The following is a 23,316-nucleotide window of genomic DNA, read 5'->3' as shown; positions in this document are numbered from 1 at the left end:
TGGGAGGCTGAGGAAGGAGAATTGCTTGAACCTGGAGATGGAGATTGTAGTGAGCCGAGATCGTACCATTGCACTCCAGCCTGGGGACCCTGCCTCAAAAAAAAAAAAAAAACTAACAAAAGTACACCCATATAGGGCATATACCATGCATGAATGGAGCTTGCAGGACTGGAAGGTGCTCTGAGTGAGTCAGTGAGTGAGTGGTGAATGAAGGTGAAGGCCTAGGGCATTATTGTGTACAACTGTAGACTTTATAAACACTGTATACATAAGCTACACTAATTTTATTTACATTTTTTTCTTCAATAATAAATTAACCTTAGCTTACTGTAACTTTTTTACTTTATAAACTTCTTATTTTTAACATTTTGACTCTTTTCTGATAACACTTAGCTTAAAACATAAACACATAGTATGGCTGTACAAAAATATTTTCTTTCTTTACATCTTTATTCTATAAGCTTTTTTCTATTTTTAAAATTTTAAACTTTTTTTTTTTACTTTTAAACTTTGTTGTAAAAATTTAGAACATGGTTGGGCACAGTGGTTCATGCCTGGGATGTCAAGGAGCCATGATTATGCCACCGCACTCCAGCCTGGGTGACAGAGCGAGACCCTGTCTCAAAAAAAAAAAAAAACAAGGCTGGGCATGGGCATGGTGGTTCATGCCTGTAATCCCTGCACTTTGGGAGGTCAAGATAGTTATCCAGGGCAACATGGTGAAACCCTGTCTGTACTAAAAATAGAAAACATTAGCCGGGCTTGGTGGCATGTGTCTGTAGTCCCAGCTGCTCAGGAGGCTGAGGCAGGAGGATCATGTGCCTGAGAGGCTGGGGCTGCAGTGAGCTGCGATCTTGCGACTGCACTCCAGCCTGGGCAACAGAGCAAGACCCTGTCTCAAAAAAAAAAAAGGAAAGAAAAAAAAATTACAACAGAGACACACATATCAGCCCTAGGCCTACACAGTGTCGGGATCATCAACATCACCATCTTCCACCTCCACATTTTGTCCCTCTGGAAAGTCTTCAGGAGCAATAACATACATGAAGCTGTCATCTCCTATTGTAACAATACCTTCTCTTGGATTATCTACTGAAGGACCTCCCTGAGGCTGTTTTATTTTTTTATTTTTATTTTTTGAGACAGAGTCTCCCTCTGTCTCCAGGTGCCAGGCTGGAATGCAGTGGCACGATCTCGGCTCACTGAAACCTCTACCTCCCGGGTTCAAGCAATTCTCCTGCCTCAGCCTCCTGAGTAGCTGGGACTACAGGCGTGCGCCACCACGCCCAGCTAATTTTTGTATTTTCAGTAGAGATGGGCTTTCACCATGTTGGTCAGGATGGTCTCGATCTCTTGACCTTGTGATCCGTCTGCCTCGGCCTCCCAAAGTGCTGGGATTAGACGCATGAGCCACTGCGCCAAGCCGAGGCTGTTTTACAGTTGCTTTTTTTTTTTTTTTAAGTAGAAGAAGTACATTCTAAAATAATGATTAAAAAGTATAGTATAAATACATAAGCCAGTAACATAGTTGCTTATCATTATCCAGTATTATGTACTGTACCCAATTGTATGTGCTACACTTTTTTTTTTTTTTTTTTTGAGTTGGAGTCTCACTCTATTACCCAGTCTGGAGTGCAGTGGCGAGGTCTCAGCTCACTGCAATGTCCGCCTCCCAGGTTCAAGCGATTCTCCTGCCTTAGCCTCTCAAGTAGCTGGGATTACAGGCACCTGCCACAACACCCTGCTAATTTTTTGTCTTTTTAGTAGAGACGGGGTTTCAACCATGTTGGCCAGGCTGGCCTCAAACTCCTGACCTTGTGATCCACCCATCTCAGCCTCCCAAAGCACTGGGATTGCAGGTGTGAGCCACTGCGCCCAGCCCTGTGCTAGACTTTTTTATAAGACCGTAGCACAGTAGATTTGTATACAGCAGTGTCCCCACAAACATGTGAGTAATGCATTGTGCTATAACCCAGGAGTTTTTGTATTTTTTGTAGAGCTGGGTCTCACTGTGTTTCCCAGGCTGGTCTTGAACTCCTAGGCTCAAGTGATCGGCCCCCCTCAGCCTCCCAAAGTGCTGGGATTACAGGCGTGAGCCACCACACCCAGCTATAAGTAGTTGTTATGCTGTGTTGTTTAGGGAATAATGACAAGAAAAAAATCTGTATATATTTAGTACAGATGCAACCTTCATTTTTTTTTTTCCAAATATTTTTGATCCATGATTGGTTGAATCCAGGGATTTGGAACCCATGGATATAGAGAGCCAAGTGTTTACAAAGAGCAGTTAATAGAGAACCAATATACATGTGACTGGTATCCCTGAAGATGAGAACAGAGTAAATAGTACAGAAGAAAATGACCTGAAGATATTTCAGCGGAAAATGCTTATGAAATAAAAAAAGACTTTGACTGCAGATTAAAACAACTTAATAGATACAGGAAAATTTAGAACCACCCAGACCAACATTGATTCTTATGAAAGTGCTGAGCTCCAGAGATGAAGAAAGAATTCTATAAGCATCTAGAGAGGAGAAGAAAAATATGTAAAATGTAAATATTTTTAAAGTTTCATGCTGTGCACAGCAAAATTATAAACCAGGAGATAGTAGAGCAATGAATATAAAATGAGACATTAAGTCATTTACATTTTAGACAACAGAGGACCATTCTCAGATTTTGAAAATTTGGAGAAAATTTCGGTTTCAAGATTCTTGAAAATCTTACTTAAAGATATCATCCTTCTAACCAAATTTTTATTTTTATTTTTTGAGACAGAGTTTTGCTGTTGTCGCCCAGAATGGAGTGCAGTAGTGTGATCTTGACTCACTGCAACCTCTGCCTCCCGGGTTCAAGCAATTCTCCTGCCTCAGCCTCCTGAGTAGCTGAGATTACAGGCACCCACCACCATGCCTGGATAATTTTTCGTATTTTTAGTAGAGACAGGTTTCATCATGTTGGCCAGCCTACTCTTGAACTTTTGACCTCAGTTGATCCACCCGCCTCAGCCTCCCAAATTGCAGGGATTATAGGCATGAGCCACCGTGCCCTGCCTCCAGTTTTTTTTTTTAATCAAGCAAAATTACAAATTGTAATTATTAATGAGCTAGAAAACTGAGTCAAGAAGTTAGAAAAAAAGTAGAATGTCTTACCACCAAAAAGCAGAAGAAACAAAATAACAATGGTTGAAATTACTGTAAAAGAAACAAAAAAAGAAAATAAAGAAAATCAATAAAACCAAAAACTAGTTTTGTGACAAGATTAATAAAATAGCAAAACTCAGCTGAGTGTGGTGGCTCATGCTTATAATCCTAGCATTTTAGAAGGCTGAGGCAGGCATATAACTTGAGCTTAGGAGTTCGAGACCAGCCTGAGTAACATGGCCAAACCCCATCTGTACAAAAAATACAAAAAAATTACCTGGGCATGGTGGCACATGCATGTAGTTCCAAGTACTTGTGGAGCTAAGACAGGAAAATTGTTTCAACTTGGGAGGTCGAGGCTGCAGTGAGCTGAGGTTGCACCACTGCACTCTAGCCTGGGTGACAAAGTGACACCCTGTCTCAAAAAAAAAAAAAAATAGCAGCCGGGCATGGTGACTCATGCCTGTAATCCCAGCACTTTGGGAGGCCGAGGTGGGTGGATCACTTGAGGTCAGAGTTCAAGACCAGCCTGACCAACATGGTGAAACCCTGTTTCTACTAAAACAATAAAAATTATCTGGGTGTGGTGGCCCATGCTTGTAATCCCAGCTACTTGGGAGGCAGAGGCAGGAGAATTGCTTGAACCTGGCCTGGGAGGCGGAGGTTGCAGTGAGCCAAGATTGCACCAGCAACAAGAGCAAAACTCTATCTTAAAAAAAAGCAAAACTTTGGACAAGATTTTTGTTGGACTAAGAAAAAAAAATGGTAGAGATAGCAATAGTAGAAATGATACAATTATATTCATCTTTTTCATTAACTTGTAATCCAGTATACAGCTTTACTATAATATCTCTTGCCTTGTTTTTTGAGATTAGATGGGATATAGTAAGTTAGAAAGTGTTATAGTACTTTTCAAGAACAAACAAGAACATCGACTATTTTGTTTTTCCTTATGAAACTATAAAAGAAAAATGGGTGACTTCTTTCCTATTGTTAAAATGTATCTTTGTAGATTTTTTTTTCTGGTAGAGGGAGATAGTCACACTTTTACTCAAGGTAATATAATAGGAAAATATATAACATACAGTTGTCTTTCAAATTGCTCATTTAGTAATTTTATTAGAAGAATAAAATGTAGAACGTTAAATCTTTGTTGTCATTTATATTAAACAAGATTTTTTTTTTTTTTTAGGCAGTTAGTCCTTTATCATTGACACCAACCGATTCTGCAGAAAGATCATCCATTGGGAATTACATAGGCCTTATCAATAGATTTGCCCAGAAGAACAGACTAACTGTAAATTATGAACAATGTGCATCAGGGGTGAATGGGCCAGCAGGGTGAGACATAGTTTGGCTTTTCTTTCTGTTTCATTGTATCTAAGCAATAAAGTAGGTTTATTTTCATGTCTAATTTTCCAGAAATATGTGTCCTTTTAAACATTCTGTGTGGAAGGTTTTGTATGATTGATAAGCAATTGGATTTATTATTTGTAGTTAAAATGCTTAATTGCTGAAACCATGGGATCCATTTACCATAATTGATCGAATTAGGGTAATCCTTTATTTCAGAGATGTAGCTGGATGGTTTAGTCTGTGGAACGCCCAAGAGAGTACAGGGTGCCACTGCTCGAAGAATGCAGAGATCTGGCCAGGCGAGGTGGCTCATGCCTGTAATCCCAGCACTTTGGGAGGCTGAGGCGAGTGGATCATAAGGTCAAGAGATTGAGACCATCCTGGCCAACATGGTGAAATCCCGTCTCTACTGAAACTATAAAAATTAGCTGAGCATGATGGCACATGCCTGTAGTCCCAGCTACTTATGAGGCTGAGGCAGGAGAATCACTTGAACCCAGGAGATGGAGGTTGCAGTGAGCCAAGATCACGCCACTGCACTCTATCTTGGCAACAGAATAAGACTCCATCTCAAAATAAATAAATAAATAAGGAATGCAGACATCTTTTCATCATTGAGGTCATGATGGTGGTAACTGTCTGAAAAGCTCTCTGCCACATGTATAGAATGACTCTTCACCCTTGTCAGATCAGGGAGCTCTTTGTCCAGGTATTTGTCCTTCAAATTTGATTAAATGAATGAAGACCTTGTATCAGAAGGAATAAGTTTTAGCCCTAGGCTGTGAGGAGAGTAGGATTTGAGGGATCTGTTGAGACAGATGAACTAGAGTTTCAAAGTTACTGAGAACATCACCAGTGAGCTAAGATGTGTGGAAGTGAGGATAAAGAATGAATTGGAACTGAAAAAACAGAAATCAAATGAGTATGAGGTGATTGTTTTTCAACTACAACCAACCAGTTAATGAGAAAGAAGAAAAAAAATCCATGGCAAATAGTTCAAATCATCATTTTAGGATACTATTCTATGTATTGACTCAGCTACTTATTGTCATGGCTTTTGGGCCAAAACCAGAAGGAGAAAAATGTGATAGTTTTCATTGGAATAAAATAGTCTAAAGTGAATCTGTGGGTCAATCTCAATAATTAAGAGACTATTTTATTTTCTGTAGCTCACTTTTCTGGTTCCTTCGAATTATGTTCTCTAACATTAGATACCTAAAAGAGAGAAGAAATATATTTTGTATGGTACCTGAAAAATAGAGAAGCTATAGAAACGATCCAGTCACTCAACCCAGCTATTTAATTCAGGGTCTAGCAGGGAAGACTCACCCTGTTTGGATGTGTTTCTCTTGATGGCCTCCAGTGGAAACACAAAGGAAAAAGAGTTCAAATACTGGAATGATTTTGCAGTAATATATAGTAACTGCATGATGTAAATTGCCATGTCTATTGTTTTATCCCTGAAAAATAGTTCTTATATAATTGTCCAAGTGTCCTTGCCTAGCCACAAATGTCGCTGCATCTAATAGGAGCAGTGTGTGGGCTATAGTATCTGGCATCCGCACTGTGGGGATTTTCTTTTCTTTTCTTTTTTTTTTTTTTTTTTGAGATGAAGTCTTGCTCTGTCACCCAGGCTGGAGTGCAGTGGTGCAATCTTGGCTCACTGCAACTTCCACCTCCCAGGTTCAAGCGATTCTCCTGCCTCAGCCTCCTGAGTAGCTGGGAATACAGGCACACGCCACCCCAGCCAATTTTTTGTATTTTTAGTAGAGATGGGGTTTCATGATATTGGCCAGGCTAGTCTTGAACTCCTGACCTCATGATTCACCCACCTTGGCCTCCCAAAGTGCTGGGATTACAGGCATGAGCCACCGAGCCTGGCCCACTGTGGGGATTTTCTCAATTTTTGTGCACACAAGCAGATGGCAGACAGTGTTGAAGTTAGAGCAGAATCCATGCTTTGCTCTTCCGCTACAAAGCCACAGCACTGTGACCTCATAGCTTCTCCTGTGGAAGCCTCACTTTCTCTACTGGCTTTTTCTTTCCCATTTGAGCATCTCTGAAAAAAAGATCCTCTACTGGATCTCTTTTATTTCTACCTCCATACCTTTTGACCTTTGGGGAATTAAAGAAAAAAATCACTACTTAGTGCCTTTGTGCCAAATCTTTAAGCAAAAAAAACCAAAAAATTAGAAATTGCCTGGAAAATGCAAGCTCAGATATCAGCTGATCCTGGTTATTCAGAGAAATTGGTCAGGCATGTTACTGAAGGTTTAAATTATGCAAGATATGAAATATAAATCTATCTAATAAATTAGTGTTATCTTAAGATCTCTGTTACTATGGTTTTTTAATCGTAAGTTGGATTTCTATATTTTTCATGTTTGTATAAATACCTTCCATGATTTCTCCTAGATTTCATTATAAATGCAAAGTGGGACAGAAAGAATATGGTATTGGTACAGGTTCTACTAAACAGGAAGCAAAACAAATGGCTGCTAAACTTGCATATCTTCAGATACATAAATCAGAAGAAACCTCAGTGGTACGTACTGCTTTAGATTAAATTTTTGTGTTTTAAAATTCCCTCTGAAGTTGACTTGAGGTTAGACTGTGTTTACATTATGCCAAGACATCCAGTGATTTAGCACAATGATTCCTACATTCTGTGTCACACCAGTGAACCATGTGCCATGGGGCCATGAGGCCTCAGAGGGATAAAAGTTCTGTTGGTAACTCAGGGTGGTTTTTAAAATCCAGACCAGGCCAGGCGCAGTGGCTCACACATGTAATCTTAGCACTTTAGAAGGCCAAGGCTGGTGGATCTCCTGAGCTCAGGAGTTTGAGACCAGCCTGGCCTGGGCAACATGGCAAAACCATGTCTCTACAAAAAAAAAAAAAAAAAAAAATTAGACAGGTGTGGTGGGATGCACCTGTAGTTCCAGCTGAGACTACAATGCTCGGGAGGCTGAGACGGGAGGATTGCCTGAGCCTGGGAGATGGAGGTTGCAGTGAGCCAAGATGGTGCCACTGTACTTCAACCTGAATGACAGAGCCAAATCCTGTCTCAAAAACAAACAAACAAAAAATTATCTGCCCTGTGATCCAGAAAAGTAAAATAAAAAATAAAATAAAATCCAGACCAAACATCCATAAAAAATGTTATTAATCTTGTAATTGTTTATGGTTGTGAATTTGATAACTGTGTCAAAATAAATGTGATAGTACACAGAAACTGAGCCTCTTTAGAGAAATAATTAGTTGCATTTAAGCCTACTAATGGGCACTCTTTCTTTCAGAAAGCTGACTCCATATCCTCTGGTGCTTTTACTCCTGTGTGTGACATCCAAAACAACTCTTCAGTGACCACCAGCACATTGTAAGTGTAGACAAACAATTAAGATATTTAACATATTCATATTGCTGTCTGAAAGAGAAATTTTTATAAAAACATTTAATGTTTAAGGAGAATTTAGAGAAAGAATGAGTGATAAAAAACAGTAAACTAATAGTTACATCCTTTTCTTCTAGGGCTTCTGAATCATCACCTGAAAGTAGTTTCTCAGCAGATACATCAGAGATAACTTGTAACAATAGTTTAAACAATTGTTCTTCATTGTCTGTGGTATGGTATTAGTCTTGAAGCTTCCTACTTAATCTTATTTTTCTGTGTGTTTCCTCATTTAAAAATAACTTCCAGTATTCCACCATATTTTTTATATTTTTATCTTATACACTCTTACTAAATGATAATATTCAGCAGCACTTTGACTCTTTAAAATTAAGTTCCACTCCTCATTCTTTCACATGTTGCTTCTGTCTTTCCTCACTCACCCTTATATTTTAATATATTCCTATGATCTTGTTTTTTTCTCCCACCAATGGGATAATATTTAAAGATTCACTAATATAATTTTGTTTCTGTTTTTAAAAATTAGAATTAAACTTAACATTAAAAGTAAACTCGAAATCAGATAATTTTTTAGCCTGGTGCAGTGGTACATGTCTGTAGTCTGCAGCCACTTCCTCCCAAGTGGGAGTATTGCTTTAGCCCAGGAGTTCAAGACCAGCCTAGGCAACATAGTGAGACTCCATCTCAAAAAAAAAAAAAAAAAATTAGATAATTTTTTTGTGCACATAAGGAGGCAATGCTGAAGTTAGAGTAAAATCCATGCTTTTGATGATTAGTGTTACAAGAGTATTCTGTTATAAAGAACTACAAATCAGGAAGAAAAGGGCAGGCAACTCAGTAGAAAAATATACAAAGAGTATATACAGATAGTTCAGAGAAGAGATACCCAATGGGCAACAAATATTAAAAGATACTTTACTAGGAATCAGGAAAATGTAAATCAAAACAAGTAGATACTATTTTAAACTCATTAGATTGGCAAAAAGTTAAGTCTTACAATGCTAAGTGTTTGTACAGAGCTTAATGAGAATATAGACATGGATGGACTAAGAAATTGGTCAGAGAGCCATCTAGAAATACAGGAGAAAGGATAACAAGAGAAAGGAAAATGATTGATTTAGTCATCTGAAACTATTTCCCATTTTCTTTTGTTATAGAATGGTCTCAGAAGTAATCAAAGGAAGGTAAAAATGTGAGTATCATTATGCATTGAACATATTTTGAACTGAAGTTTTATTTCAGACTTATTGTTTTTAATACTTGTAGAATAATACTTGTATTATTCTATAATACTTGTATATAAGTATTATACATACTTGTATACTTGTATTATATACAAGTATTACATATGTGTATATATGTATACATATATGTACATATGTAATACTTGTATATTGTATACCCTTATTTGAGTGGAATTTCAGAAGCAGACAGCTTGAAATCTATAAACAAATAATTTTAGATGTGTCAAGAAATCTTTGAATGTATGTGCATACTACACCATAGACATAAAGCCCTATGGGGATATTGCTAGAGTAATTAGGTTAAGGGCATCATTTTATATGAGGCTGGCAAGGAATTGGGCTTTCACTGTAGAAGTGTTTTCAAGAGAAGTGTATTATTTTGCAGACAAATAAGTTTAAAATAACATAAAAACTTGGATTAAAAAGGTCAAATGCTATGTCAATTAACTGAAGAGAAAGGCAAATATGTAAATAAAGTCAAAAATGAGGGTAAGAAGGCAGTAGGAGCCCTTATGAGCCATTAGTATATTCTGAGCAGTAGATAAATGTGTTGAAGAAAGATGATGATTCTTGATGTAGATGCTTGAGTGGAGAGGAGAGTGGACATGACCTGAGGAAATAGATTCCTGTAGCTGAGTCAAAGCATGAAGAAGAGGTAAAGGAGAAAGGATTTGAAGATTGCTTCACTTTGAACAGGGTGCAGTCAAGAACCATGGCACTAATGGTGTTAAGGAAGTTGAGGAGTTGAGGGCTTACAGAGAAGATAGCATTTTGGATATGTTTAGTTTTAGGTGGTACTTAAATTTCCAATTGCAGGTGGCTTATCATCAGTGAGGAATAACAGCTAGGATGAGAGTGTAAGGAGATTCGCTTCCTGAGGTTTTGAGTCTGGAGGAGGAAAAGGAGAGGCTAGTGACACATCAACAATGAATGCTCTAAGGTGAAAAAAGGAGCCAGGAGAGGGATGAAACAGTATTAGAGACTGGAGGAAAACTGTAAGTATATAGTTTTATAATAAAAAAAAAGTTGGCTAGGTACAGTGACTTGTATCTGTATTCCTCACCACTTTGGGAGGCCAAGGTGGGAGGATGGCTTTGGTTCAGGAGTTTAAGACCAGACTGGGTAATATAGAAAGACCCCTTCTCTACAAAAAATAAAAAGAATGAGCTAAGTATGGTGGCACATGCCTGTAGTCCCAGCTACCTGGGAGGCTGAGGTGGGAGGATCTCCTCTGAGCCCAGGATTTCAAAGTTATAGTGAGCTGTGATCATACGACTGCACTCTAGGCTGAGAGATGGAGTAAGACCTTGCCTCAGAAGAGAAAAAAAAAAAAAGAAAAGAAAAAGTTTAACATTAACACTAAACAAGTTATATTTGATTTCAATTTTATTTGTGTTTTATATTCCACTCTTAATTTTTAGATGTTTGGCACCTAGATTTGACCCTCCTGACATGAAAGGAATAAAGTATACTATGGACGTCAGGTAAGATTTTAAGAGCTGAAGAAAGAAGAAGGAACTGTGAAAAATGGCTCAAAAGACAAAGACAGGTTTATTTTGGAGAATAAACCTGAGAGGGGCTTCTGGCCGATTTCAGTCAGGAGCATTCTCCCTTACAAACTAAGGGTATTTAAGGGTTAGGGAGTGAGCTTATCGCAGATTCGGAATGTTTCTGGGTGGAGGAGAGTTTTATAGTGGGGGTAGAATGTCTCTGGTTGGAGGGGAGGTTATTTCGGGTTGGCATGTCTCTAGCCAGAGGGGGTTTCTCTCAAAATTGAAATGTTTCTGATTGCTGACATTTGCCATTAGGCTGTTTTTTGAGCTGGATTTAGGCAGTTTTTAATCAAGGGGAACTTAAAATGGTGGTGCTTGTCCAAGATGGCAATGCTCCTGTTCTGTCAATCCAGATCCTGTAGTTATAAAATGATGAGGGGCAGCATGTTTTTTTCTGGCTACTTCCTGCAGAGCAGGGGAGGTGGAGAGTCCTTTGGTCTCAGACTGACTATAGGAGTAATGCCTTCTGTAGATGTTTTTGGATACTTTTCTGTGAAATGGCCATGATCCTGTTGCTTAAAAATCTTTGAATCAGGTTAATTAGGCAGGTTAAGAACATTAGTCCTAGGCATATCATTAGGAGAGGGCCCAGGGATGGGATGACCCATGTGATGATTTTGTTCCCAAACCAAGAATCTATTTGGATATTTTGCTAATTGTGGGAAGAAAGTTGCCCAGGTGCCATGGCAAGAGACTGAAGGCACAATCTGCCCCAGCATAATAAATGATTACTTAGTTATAGCAATGACACCAAATAGACTTAGATACAATCACATAATTAATTATATAAATCAATTTTATTACATTATTATTCTCTATTATTAACCTTTGCTTTAGTATTATAGTGTAGGAACATTTTTAGCCTTATAGTATAGAAATAATCGGGTGAAATATAATTCGGAACCGAAGGGACATTTTGAGAAGTGAGCAGGAGGCAAGAGTAAATGCCTTACAGGAGCGCCAGTGCCTGGTAAGGCACCCCTTACTTAGCAGGCAGGCCTTGCAGTAACGCCAGTGCCTGGGGAGGCAGGCCATGAGGGGGAGTTTCCCTTTCACTGGGGAGTTCAGAGAACACTCTGCTCTGTCCGGCTCTTGAGGAAGGTCTGACACTAGTCAGGCCAGCCCACAGATATCCAGGGGCTTAAACACCTCTCCGTGGTGCTGTGCTCCAATGGTCACCATCCTTGTCCATTTCATGTTCCACTTTCCCACCCAATGCTCCCTTGTAAATTCTTAGAAGTTGTGAGAAGTAAGAATAGAGGAATTCTAAAAGCCTTTGATCTCTCTGATAAGTGCATAGAAAAATACTGACGTATGTGCCTCCCCTCCTTGCAGCGGCTGCATGAGAGGGAGGGGCCCTCTGTACTGTACCCATGTGGCCCCCCATATTGAAAGTATGTGATTTGCTTGACCCCTACCAATCATGTCAAATGAGTCACTCTCCTGGCCCTGTCCCCCTGCCTTGTATACAATAAATATCAGCGCGTCCAGGCATTTGGGGCCATTGCTGGACTCCATGCCTTGGTAGCAGTGGTCCCCCAAGTCCACCTGAATTCTTCTCCTATCTCTGTGTCCTTGTGTCTTTCTTTCCTGCAATCTGTCATCTCCACACACAAAAGAACACCCACGAGGCCCTGCGGGGCTGGACCCTGCAGCTATCCCTTTAGCTTTTTAGCCCTTTCTTTAAGTTTTTCCGCATCGTCTCTTACTAGGTCAGATTGGTTGAGATAGAAGCAACATTCCTCACCCAGTGAGAGGCAGAGGTCCTCTTTTTCAGACGTTATAAGATCTAGTCCCCGTCTATTTTGGAGGACTACTACAGCCAAGGAGTCTAGTTTCTCTTGGACTCTTGTAAGGCTTCAGGCTATATCTTCTGAAGAACTCTGTAGCTCTGTGGAAAGAGCTTTACGGTATGTTAAGGAGGTGGCCAATCTGCCTGCTCCCAATCCAAGTCTGGAGGTTATAGCCAAGGCAGCCATTAAAGGAATGACGTGGATGGCCCTCCTCTTCCTAACATATTGGATGGATGGAATGGGCAATAGTTGGCTAGGAGAAACTAGTCCCATGGAGGGAGAAAGATAAACTAGGGTATAGGTTCTGGTCCAGTTGGCAGGGAGACAAAGATATGTTGTTGGTACCACACGCAAAAAATAAGCCTTTGTCGTAAATACAGATGAGGATACGGAAAGAAAACAAGTGAATTAAAGACGGGATGTTTCTTCTTTCCTGTGGTTCGTTACTCCAGGTGGACAAGGAGGAGGCCAAGGAATCACTCACTATGGTAGAGATATAGGCAGAGTTACTTTTTACACATTTAACGTGATTGGATGTTGCACCATTGTTATTGAGCCATGGATAAAGATGGCACTAGGGACAGCACAAATTAGGCATTGGTTGAGGGAGAGGCTGTAAAAGGAGTAGGTTGCAGAAATGGTCCATTCACTTCACGTGATACTTGGTAGTCAACTTGGTTAGTCTGATGGTCAGATGGGTGTTTAACAATGGTAGTGCGGTTACATTAGTCAGGTGTTCAGGACCTTACAGGGAAATTTCCTTCAGAGGCTGAAAAGCAAAGTGAAGCTTGTTGTAAAATGGGAGTGTGTTTAGTTATGGGCCCTTCAATAGGAGGGCCTTGGGGCTTAAGGCATTGTAGGGAATTGTAATTGAAATAATTTGTTGGCCTGGTTGGCCATGGAAGTGGGATAATCGCCGACCAGAGTGTCAGCTCTTTCATAAAAGGAAGCTCCTTTTTGGAGTTTATAGATTGGGGATATGTTTCCTGTTAAAAGGTCATGATAGAGTATAGGAAGGGCTGTGTAAGCTGAGGAAGACAGCGATAAACACATCCAGCATTCTGGAGCAAAGCAAGAGATCTTGCAGCAAGAGGGGTTGTGTAAGGTTTATAGAACGTTCTAGTTTGAGAGCAGTGAGGCATGGTTGTATTGGTGAGGTTGATGTCATTAGGGAATTTATATTGAAAGAAACAAGCAAAAGGAGAAAAAAGTTATTTGGGTAGAAGTAAAGTCCTGGAAAGTTTTTTGAAGCCATAAATCTCATGGAATAGTAGGAACTGATCAGGATGGATGATGGGAGTTTCGTAAGGGTACCACTGAAGGTCTGTAACAAGGTTAGTTAGGAAGCAATTGAAAGTCTGGGAGACAAACAGACATAGCTGCTTAGGTGAATTTCTCTTCCTTTTCCTCCGGCATTCGGGTGAGATGAAGGGAAGTGGGTCCTGTGGAGACACAAGAGAAGGCTGAAGGGGGTTTAGATTTGGTTGTTTGAGTGTGCAGTGAAGGGAAGTCTGTTTTCTTGAGGGAAGTATAATGAAACCAGCTGGGGAGTCCCTGGATCTTTGCTGCCATGGGTGTAGGAAGGAGGATCTGGTAAGGCCCCTTCCATTTTGGTGTGAGGGGGGATTTGGAGGGACAGCTGGGATCTTTTACCAGAACCCAGTCTCCTGGTTGTAGGAAGGGATTAGAGAGGTCGGCGACAGGTTGTGGCAGGTATTTGTCAGCATATTCCCAAATGAAATGGCAGATGGCATGCAGAAGAGGGGAAAGGAGAGGGGTTGTTAGAGGTGGGCCTTGACCCCGAGGTGGAACCAAAGGAGCGAGGTCTCCCACACAGGAGTTCAAAGGGGCTGAGCATTAAAGGTTTATGTGGGAGTCCCCGAATTTTTAGAAGGGCCAAAGGTAAAAGTGTAACCCGGTCTTTATGTGTCTGGAGTGAGTACCTGGTGAGCGTGTTTTTTAGCATGCTATTCATTTTTTCGACCTTTCCTGAAGATTGAGGTCGATAGGGGATGTGTAGCTTCCAGGTGATTCATAGGGCTTGTGGAAGTGTTTGAGTAATTGAGTAATTTAAGAAATGAATTCAGAACCATTATCAGATTGAAAAGAGAGAGGCACCCGAACCTGGAGATGATTTCTGTCATTAATTTGGAGGTGATAGTAGAAGCTCGTTTGTTGGTTGTGGGAAAAGCCTTGACCCATCCTGAAAAGGTATAAACCAGAACCAAAAGAAGTCAAACCTTTTTTACTTGGGGGATATGGATAAAATCAATTTGCCAGTCTTGTCCTGGAAGATGTCCCCTGGCGGGATGGGTTGGAAAAGAAGGGGGTCTAGTGTTGGAGTGGGGTGAAGCTTTCTGGCAAATAGAGCATTGATGGGAAATGGCTTTCAACTGTTCCATTATATCTCAGGTTATGCGTGTGTGGGAACTTAAGAAATGTTGTAGAAGGGAATGGCTAGCATGGAAGAGGTTGTGGATGTCCCATAAAAGAATCATCTTTTCAGGGTCAGGTAGGGCTGATTTATTTTGTATGAACCCATATGGGAGTTTGAATTGTGCCCCCGCTGTGATTAGTTTTTTTTTTTTTTCGAAATGGAGTCTCACTTTGTTGCCCAGGCTGGAGTGCAATGTCACGATCTTGACTCACTGCAACCTCCGCCTCCCAGGTTCAAGCGATTCTCCTGTCTCAGTCTCCCAAGTAGCTGGTATCACAGGCAAACACCACCATGCCCAGCTAATTTTTTTATTTTTATTTTTAGTTGAGACAGGGTTTCACCATGTTGTTGTATTTGGTGTTCAGGATAATATGTTGTGTGAGGGGAAATAGATATTGGAGAATTGGATGATTGGTCGGAGGCGTGTTTTGCCCAATAGTCAGGCTCACGGTTCCCTAAAGAAATATGTCTTTTATCTGATTGGTATCCTTTGCAATGGAAAGCTGCAACTTTTTCTGGAAATAAAACTGCCTTTAGTAGATGATGGATTAGTTTTCCATTAATGATAGGAGTTCTCTTAGCTGTGAGATAGTCCCACTTACTCCAAATTTGGGCAGTGGAATGGTTGATATTATAGGCATATTTAGAATTAGTGTATATATTAACTTGTGTGTTTTTTGCTAGGATTGATGCTCTAATTAGGGCAACTAATTCTGCTTGTTGGTAGGATGTGCCTAAAGGCAAGGGGGCAGGCTTTATAATTCTTCTAGGTGGAAAAGAGTAAGTATCCTCATGATATCCCTCAGTGATGACATATCCTGCTTGGAGGGAAGGGTTTTTTGATGCGCTATAAACTAATCTAGGGCTCCCTTTATGTGAGTGGAATTAAGGTGGTGAAACATGGTGAGAGAACTTTCAATTAGATCAGAGCATGAGTGTTGGTCGTGGTCCAAAATCAGTGTTGAAGATAAAAGAGTAGCAGGACTGTGGGGGAGCATCTATGAAGCGAAAGAGGGTTGAAGGAGGGTTGGATGTAGGACTTGCATGCTAGGGAATGACATGGAAGCAAATGCCTTATGGCTGAGCATATCTTAGAGACTGTGAGAAGAAAATACCTGAAGAGGTTCATAGAATGTGAGTCTGTGCCTCAGGGATAATTAAAGAGGCTGTGGCCAAATTTTTTAAGCAAAGGGGCCAGCTTTTGTAAATGAGGTCTAGTTGTTTTGAAAAATATGCCACTGGTTGGAGGGAATCTCCCATAGATTGGGCTAATGGTCCAAGGGCCTCATTATGAGGACTGTGTAAATATAGATGTAAAGATCTTAGTGGGTTTGGAGGGGCTAAATTGGGGGCCTGTAATAAGGTACGTTTTAGGTGACAGAAAGCTTGATAAAGGTCTGGGGTGGGAGTGAGTGGTTGGTCAAGATTTCCTTTTGTGTGTTCATAAAGAGGTTTAGCGATAGTGGCAAAATTTGTCATCCGTAATGGGAAATATCCCACTAATCCGAAGAAAGAAAGTAAGTCCCTTTCTGTCTTAGGAATTGGGATTTGTTGAATGCCTTGCTTTCATGTCAGTGGAATTTCTCGAGTATTTGGAGTTGATTAATCCTAGGTATGAAACGTTTGAAGAGGTTAATTGGGCCATCCTTTTGGATCTCAAGTACCCATATTCAGCCAAAAAATTTAAAAGCCTGGTGGTGTGTTGAATACAATGTTCTAGAGAGGGGCTGCAAATGAGTAAATCGTCCACATGTTGAAGCAAAACGCCGGGTTGTAGAGGTAGTTGGGAGAGATCCAGTTGAAGTGCCTGACCGAAATAGTGAGGCCTGTCCCTAAACCCCGGGGGAAGACAGTCCAGGCGAGTTGTTGGGAGTAGCCTGTATCAGCGTCAGTCCAAGTGAAAGCAAAAAGGTTTTGAGAGGAGGGATGTAGAGGGATAGTGTGAAAGGCATCTTTTTATTTTATTTTATTTTATTTAAAGACGAGGTTTCACCATGTTGGTCAGGCTGGTCTTGAACTCCCGACCTCAGGTAATTCACCCGTCTTGGCCTCCAAAGTGCTTGGATTACAGGTGTGAGCCACCATGCCCGGCCTGAAAGTCATCTTTGAGGTCTAAGGCAGAGAAATAGCTAGTGTTGGGAGGAGTTTGCGATAGGAGAGTATAGGGGTTTGAGACAACAGGACAAACAGGAATAATAGCAGAGTTGATTTGTCGCAAATTCTGAACCAGTCTATAGGAGCCATCTGGTTTTTATTTTTATATTTATTTATTTATTTTTTTTTTTTGAGATGGAGTTTCACTCTTGTTACCCAGGCTGGAGTGCAATGGCGTGATCTCAGCTCACTGCACCCTCCGCCTCCTGGGTTCAGGCAATTCTGCCTCAGCCTCCTGAGTAGCTGGGATTACAGGCATGTGCCACCATGCCCAGCTAATTTTTTGTATTTTTAGTAGAGACGGGGTTTCACCATGTTGACCAGGATGGTATCCATCTCTTGACCTAGTGATCCACCCACCTCGGCCTCCCAAAGTGCTGGGATTACAGGCGTGAGCCACCGTGCCCGGCCGCCATCTGGTTTTTTAATTGGGAGAATAGGAGTATTACAGGGAGAGTGGATGGGGATTAAAATATTGGCAGCCAGGCCAGGTGCAGTGGCTTACACCTGTAATCCCAGCACTTTGGGAGGCCACGGCAGGTAGATCACCTGAGGTCAGGAGTTCTAGACCAGCCTAGTCAACATGGTGAAACCTTATCTCTACTAAGAATACAAAAGTAAACTGGGCATGATGGTGCATGCCTGTAGTCCCAGCTGCTTGGGAGGCTGAGGCAGGAGAATTGCTTGAAACTGGGAGGCAGAGGCTGCAGTGAGCCGAGACTGCACCATTGAACTCCAGCCTGGGTGACAGGGGCAAGACTCTTGTCTCAAAAATAAATAAATAAAATAAAATAAAATAAAATATTGGAAGCCAACCATGTTGGCCAGGTTGGTCTTGAACTCTTAACCTCAGGGGATCCACCTGTCTTGGCTTCCCAAAGTGCTAGGATTATAGGTGTGAGCCACTGCGCCTGGCCTTATCATGGCTGTTCAAAAGCCAGCAGTTGACTGTGACTGCCAGGGGTGATCTGTTATGTTGGACTTGCCCTGGGAGGAGTGAGCCTCTGTGAATCAAGAGCTTCTGCCAAGTGGATCTTTCTTATTCAGAAGGAGAGAATCATGTTTGTTATACTGTCTATTTCACAAGTGACATTAAAGGGAAAGGAGCGGGGAAGTGGGGAAGGGGTGAGCACCGAATGTCAAAATAACAGTGTTGTTTTTTTTTTCTTTAAGGTTTGCCATGGATTTTGAAGAAATAGAATTAATTGGCTCAGGTGCATTTGGCCAGGTTTTCAAAGCAAAACACAGAATTGACAGAAAGACTTACGTTATTAAACGTGTTAAATATAATAGCAAGTAAGTAGTAAATGTTTACATTTTTTTGAATGGATAGGTACGCTCAATCTGCACTATGCCTTTTTATGCTTCTCTCTTCTTTATTAGGATATCATTTGTTTTTTTTTCTGGTCCTCATTAAATATTTCATTCTACCAAGAGGAGTTTGGCTTACTCTAAGATGATCTCACTTTACTATGGTTACTTGAATAATAATGGATGTAGCATTGGTCATCCTTTTGATGTTGCCTTCAGAACTGAAGTTATAGAGTCATTTGGTTTAAGGTGGCATGGAAATTCATAAAACGCTCCATATTTTTCAAACCGTGGCACCAAATAGAACCTGTCATTACTCACAAAAAAGGTGATCTTTGAGATGTTCTAGTCTTACCCCTTATTTTACAGATGAGGAGACTAAGATCCAGAGATGTGAAGTGATTTTTGTCTAAGGTAAAAGCTAGGTGGTATTTGTTCTCTGGTTGTCTGTTGTTGCATAAGGTACTGCTCCAAAATGCTGTGGCTTAAAAACAGCAGTTTATTGTTATCTCTAATGGTTCTGTGGGTTGATTGTGCTCATCTGGACAATTCTCACTTGGGGTCTCCTAGGCATTTGCAGTCAGTAGTCATCTGAAACCTTGACTAGGCTGGATATCCAAGCTGGCTAGCAGTTGACACTGGCTCTGGGATGGAAGTTCATCTGGGACTGTGAACCAGAATACCTCCACATGGCCTCTTTATGGGGATTGGGCTTCTTACAACTTAGTGACTGGGTGTCAAGAAGGATCGTCCCCAGAACAAGTCATCCAAGAGACCAGGAGTGAGGGGCAAGGCTTCTTTTGACCTAGTCTGAGGAGTTCTAGAATGTCACGACCACCAAGTTATATTGGTTAAACAAGTCACTGAAGCCAGCTTAGATTCAAGGGGAGGGCAAATAGGCTCTACCTCTCAATTTAAGGAGTGGAAGCGTGTATGGGATGATAAAGAACAGATCAAGATTATCTTTGGACATGTTCTCCTATGTAATAAGGTGGGGATTTAGAACTCATCCCCTGGAATGACAATTCAATGTGTTTGCGCTGTAACCCACTGCTTCCAACATTTGTTTTGTGTATTATCTACCCTCTCACTCCTGCTGGATAGCAGAACAAGAAGGAAAACCTCCATAGAAAGGCGGTCTTAAATCACATGGCCACCAGTTCACCAATCTTGCTTGTTGCACTCTGGCAGTTGCTACTATGTATAGCTTGGCCAGACTGATCCCTCAAAGACTAGCAAAGGAGATGGGAAAGGGATCTGGGCTAAGGAAAATGAGATGTGCAAAGGAAAGGCAGGCATGGAGTGCTGGGTGTTCTTCATCCCAGATTAACAAACCTACTTCTCTCGTGCATAATGCTTTGCATTTGAAATAGGATAATTCCTACTCTCTTCATTGTTTTATTTAACAGGAATGAAGGACTGCTGTACTGTTATTTCTTCTATTAGATAGAAATTGTAACAAATGATAATAGTATCCCAGCTACTTGGGAGGCTGAGGCAGGGGTTTGCTTGAGGCCAGATGTTTGAGACCAGCCTAGGTCGCATAGTGAGACCCAGTGTCAAAAATAAAGCAAAATGAATAAATGAGGGCTGGGCGCAGTGGCTCACACTTGTAATCCCAGCACTTTGGGAGGCCAAGGCAGGCAGATTACTTGAGGTCAGGAGTTTGAGACCAGCCTGGCCAACCACCCCATCTCTACAAAAATACAGAAATTAGCCTCATGTGGTGGCGGGTGCCTGTAATCCCAGCTGCTTGGGAGGCTGAGGCAGGAGAATCACTTGAACCTGGGAGGTAGAGGTTGCAGTGAGCCGAGATTGTGCAACTGCACTCCAGCCTGGGTGACAGAGACTCCATCTCAAAAAAAAAAAAAAGTGTAATAATGTTGATGGTGGTCCAGTGTCTTGGTCATTTCTAGTAGTTTATACGTTGATACAACATATTTTAAAATATCTTTGGAAATATTAATCTGGAGCCATAAAATCTTTTATACACTTTGGCCCAAGGATTTCCTGTTTGGGAACCTGTTTTAAGAATATTATTTAGGGAGGCCAAGGTGGGTGGATCGCTTGAGCTTGGGAGTTTGAGACCAGCCTGGGGCAACATGGCGAAACTCTATCTCTAGAAAAAATAGAAAAGTTAGGTGGGTGTGGTAGTCATGCTTGTAGTCTCAGCTACCCGAGATGCTGAGGTGGGAGGATCACCTGAGCCTGGTAGGTGGAGGCTGCAGTGAGCCATGATCACACCACTGCACTACCGCCTGGGTGACAGTGAGACCCTATCTCCAAAAAAGTATATATTATTTAAATTATGGATTTATATCCAAGACGATATAAATCACAGTGTCGTTCATTAACAGTGAAAAATTAGAACAAACAAAATATCCAGCAGTGAAGAAATGAGTAAACATATTTTGTTCTGTACCCTGATCAGTGGCTATTTTGCAGCCATTAAAAGTGACTGGCTGGACACGGTGGCTCATGCCTGTAATCCCAGCACTTTGGGAGGCTGAGGCTGTCAGATTACTTGAGATCAGAAGTGTGAGACCAACCTGGGCAACATGGCAAAAACCCTGTCTCTACAAAAATTAGAAAAACTAGCTGGGTGTGGTGGTGTGTGCCTGTGGTCCTAGCTACTCAGGAGGCTAAGGTGGGAGATCACTTGAGCCCTAGGGGCAGAGGTTGCAGTGAGCCAAGATTGCCACTGCACTCCAGCCTAGGTGACAGAGCAAGACCCTGTCTCAAAAAAAAAAGAAGGAAAGGAAGAAAAGGAAGGAAGGAAAGAAGGAAGAGAGGGAGGGAGGGAAGGAGGAAGGGAGGAAGGAAGGAAGGAAGGAAAGAAAAATAATAACAGATTGTAGGAAGGAAGCTAAAATAATAACATTGTTTTAGGATTGTCAACATATCAGTAATTTTTTTCTTTGTTTTTGCAATTTTTATGTCATATAGTTTAGAACTTTTTGCATTAAAAAATAAAATTATAAAATGTTTGTTTATCCTTCCTCATCTTTGAGACCTCCAAATTATTTACTGCAAATTATTTACTGCATTTAGCATGGAATTGTCTTAGATCTTGGCAGTACATCCCTATAATGCCTCCCACCATCTCACCTTCTCTGCATAAATTGTCCTTTTGTGTATTTTTGCCACACATTGAAAATCCTGAATTAGGTACTTTACACTGCCTGGGTTACCTAGCCTTGCTGCCAAATGTGGTTTGCTTGTGAAATCTAAAGATTTTAACAAAGTCTAAGCGAAACATAATGTATGATTTGGCTATGAAAAATTGCATCAGCCTCGTCCAGTGACTCATGCTTACAGTTCCAGCACTTTGGGAGGCCGAGGCAGGTGGGTCGCTGGAGCCCAGGAGTTTGAGACCAGTATGGGCAACATTCCAGAACTCCATCTCTACAGAAAATATTTAAAAAGTAGACAGATGTGGTGGTGTGTTCCTGTGGTCCCAGCTACTCAGGAGGCTGATGTGGGAAGACTGCTTGAGCCTGGGAGGTTAAGGCTGCAATGAGCCAAGATCGTGCCACTGCACTCCAACTTGGGTGACAAAGTAAGACCCTGTCTCAATAAAATAAATGAATTAAAACTGCATCACTGGCATTTCTTTTCTTTTTTTTTCCAAGATGGAATCTTGCTCTGTCACCTAGGCTGGAGTGCAGTGGTGTGATCTCGGCTCACTGCAACCTCTGCCTCCCAGGTTCAAACAATTCTGCCTCAGCCTTCCGAATAGCTGGGATTACAGGCACACGCCACCATGCACGCCCGGATAGTTTTTGTATTCTTAGTAGAGATGGGGTTTCACCATGTTGGCCAGGCTGGTCTTGAACTCTTGACCTCATGATCCACCTGCCTTGGCCTCCCAAAGTGCTGGGATTACAGGCATGAGCCAATGTACTTGGCCCCATCACTGGCATTTCAAGCCTGCTACAAATGATTTTTAAATTGTCTAATGTTTGGCATTATGGAAGTTGCTGCCTTTTATTTTATGTTGAGATAAAATAAAAGAGTGGGAGTGAGAACACCTATGGTTTTTTTTCGGTATGTTCACTTTTTCCTTTTGAATCTCCTGGCTTCCATTCTAAAATTGTGTGAGAACAGCAATGGTTTAATAAGGAATGTCGATAGTTGTCTCCGATTATAGGAGGTGTTTTGTGGTTGTTATTAGGGATGTACATTGACACTTCCATGTTCCTTGTGCCTTTTAACTAGCAAGGTGGAGCGTGAAGTGAAAGCATTGGCAGAACTTGATCATGTAAATATTGTTCACTACAAAGGCTGTTGGGATGGATTTGATTATGATCCTGAGAACAGTAATTATGATCCTGAGAGCAATGATTATGATCCTGAGAACAGCAAAAATAATTCAAGGTAACTAAAAAGAAATTCTCATAGTCATAAGAAGATGGAAGGAAACCGTTATTTACTCTGTGTAGGCCACTGGATAAGGCCATTAATTACCAAGATTAATAATCACAATTCCCTCTGAGAGACACTGTTATCTCTCCATTCCGCAGGTAAGGAGAAAATGAAAATCTCTTCCTTGCTCCTCTCCTCGCTGCAAACTCGCTCTCACAACCCTTTGTTATATCCTCAGTTGTCTTCAAAAATCTCAGGTTCAGCTTTCCTGAAACCATTGTGTAATGGAGGGCCTTGTGTATATGCCGGCTTCAGTACAGGCTGTAAATGTAGTCTTGTGAAGAAAGTTTTAGCATATAGATGCTGCATCTGGGGGCTCCCTCCTCAGCTACCAACACTTTTCTGTCCTTCTCTTAGGCTGTGATTGGTGTGACACAGTTCAAGGGTTTCTTTGAAATGTAACTATACCACTTATGCTGGGGAGGTGGGCAGTGAAAATAATTTTAAGACCACAAGCTGAGATGGAGGCACCCTCATGTTTTATGTCA

At 41.1% G+C, this 23,316-nt stretch overlaps 1 protein-coding gene across 1 annotated transcript in view; it reads left to right on the top strand.

Annotated features, from left to right (window-relative positions):
• EIF2AK2 (eukaryotic translation initiation factor 2 alpha kinase 2) overlaps positions 1–23,316 on the top strand; it is a 57,165-nt gene that overhangs the window by 7,347 nt on the left and 26,502 nt on the right. Inside the window, exons 5-12 of the mRNA XM_064364000.1 lie at positions 4,336–4,484; positions 6,915–7,044; positions 7,799–7,878; positions 8,031–8,124; positions 9,069–9,103; positions 10,577–10,639; positions 18,266–18,388; positions 22,622–22,780. Coding sequence (XP_064220070.1) covers positions 4,336–4,484; positions 6,915–7,044; positions 7,799–7,878; positions 8,031–8,124; positions 9,069–9,103; positions 10,577–10,639; positions 18,266–18,388; positions 22,622–22,780 — 833 coding nt within the window. The remainder of the gene's footprint in view (positions 1–4,335; positions 4,485–6,914; positions 7,045–7,798; positions 7,879–8,030; positions 8,125–9,068; positions 9,104–10,576; positions 10,640–18,265; positions 18,389–22,621; positions 22,781–23,316) is intronic.

Source organism: Aotus nancymaae, unplaced genomic scaffold (assembly GCF_030222135.1).
Source record: "Aotus nancymaae isolate 86718 unplaced genomic scaffold, 86718_ANA_hifiasm-v0.15.2.pri h1tg000057l, whole genome shotgun sequence".
Lineage (NCBI taxonomy): Eukaryota > Metazoa > Chordata > Mammalia > Primates > Aotidae > Aotus > Aotus nancymaae.
The sequence above is the reverse complement of the archived record's forward strand: the minus strand, read 5'-3'. Positions and strand labels throughout refer to the sequence as shown.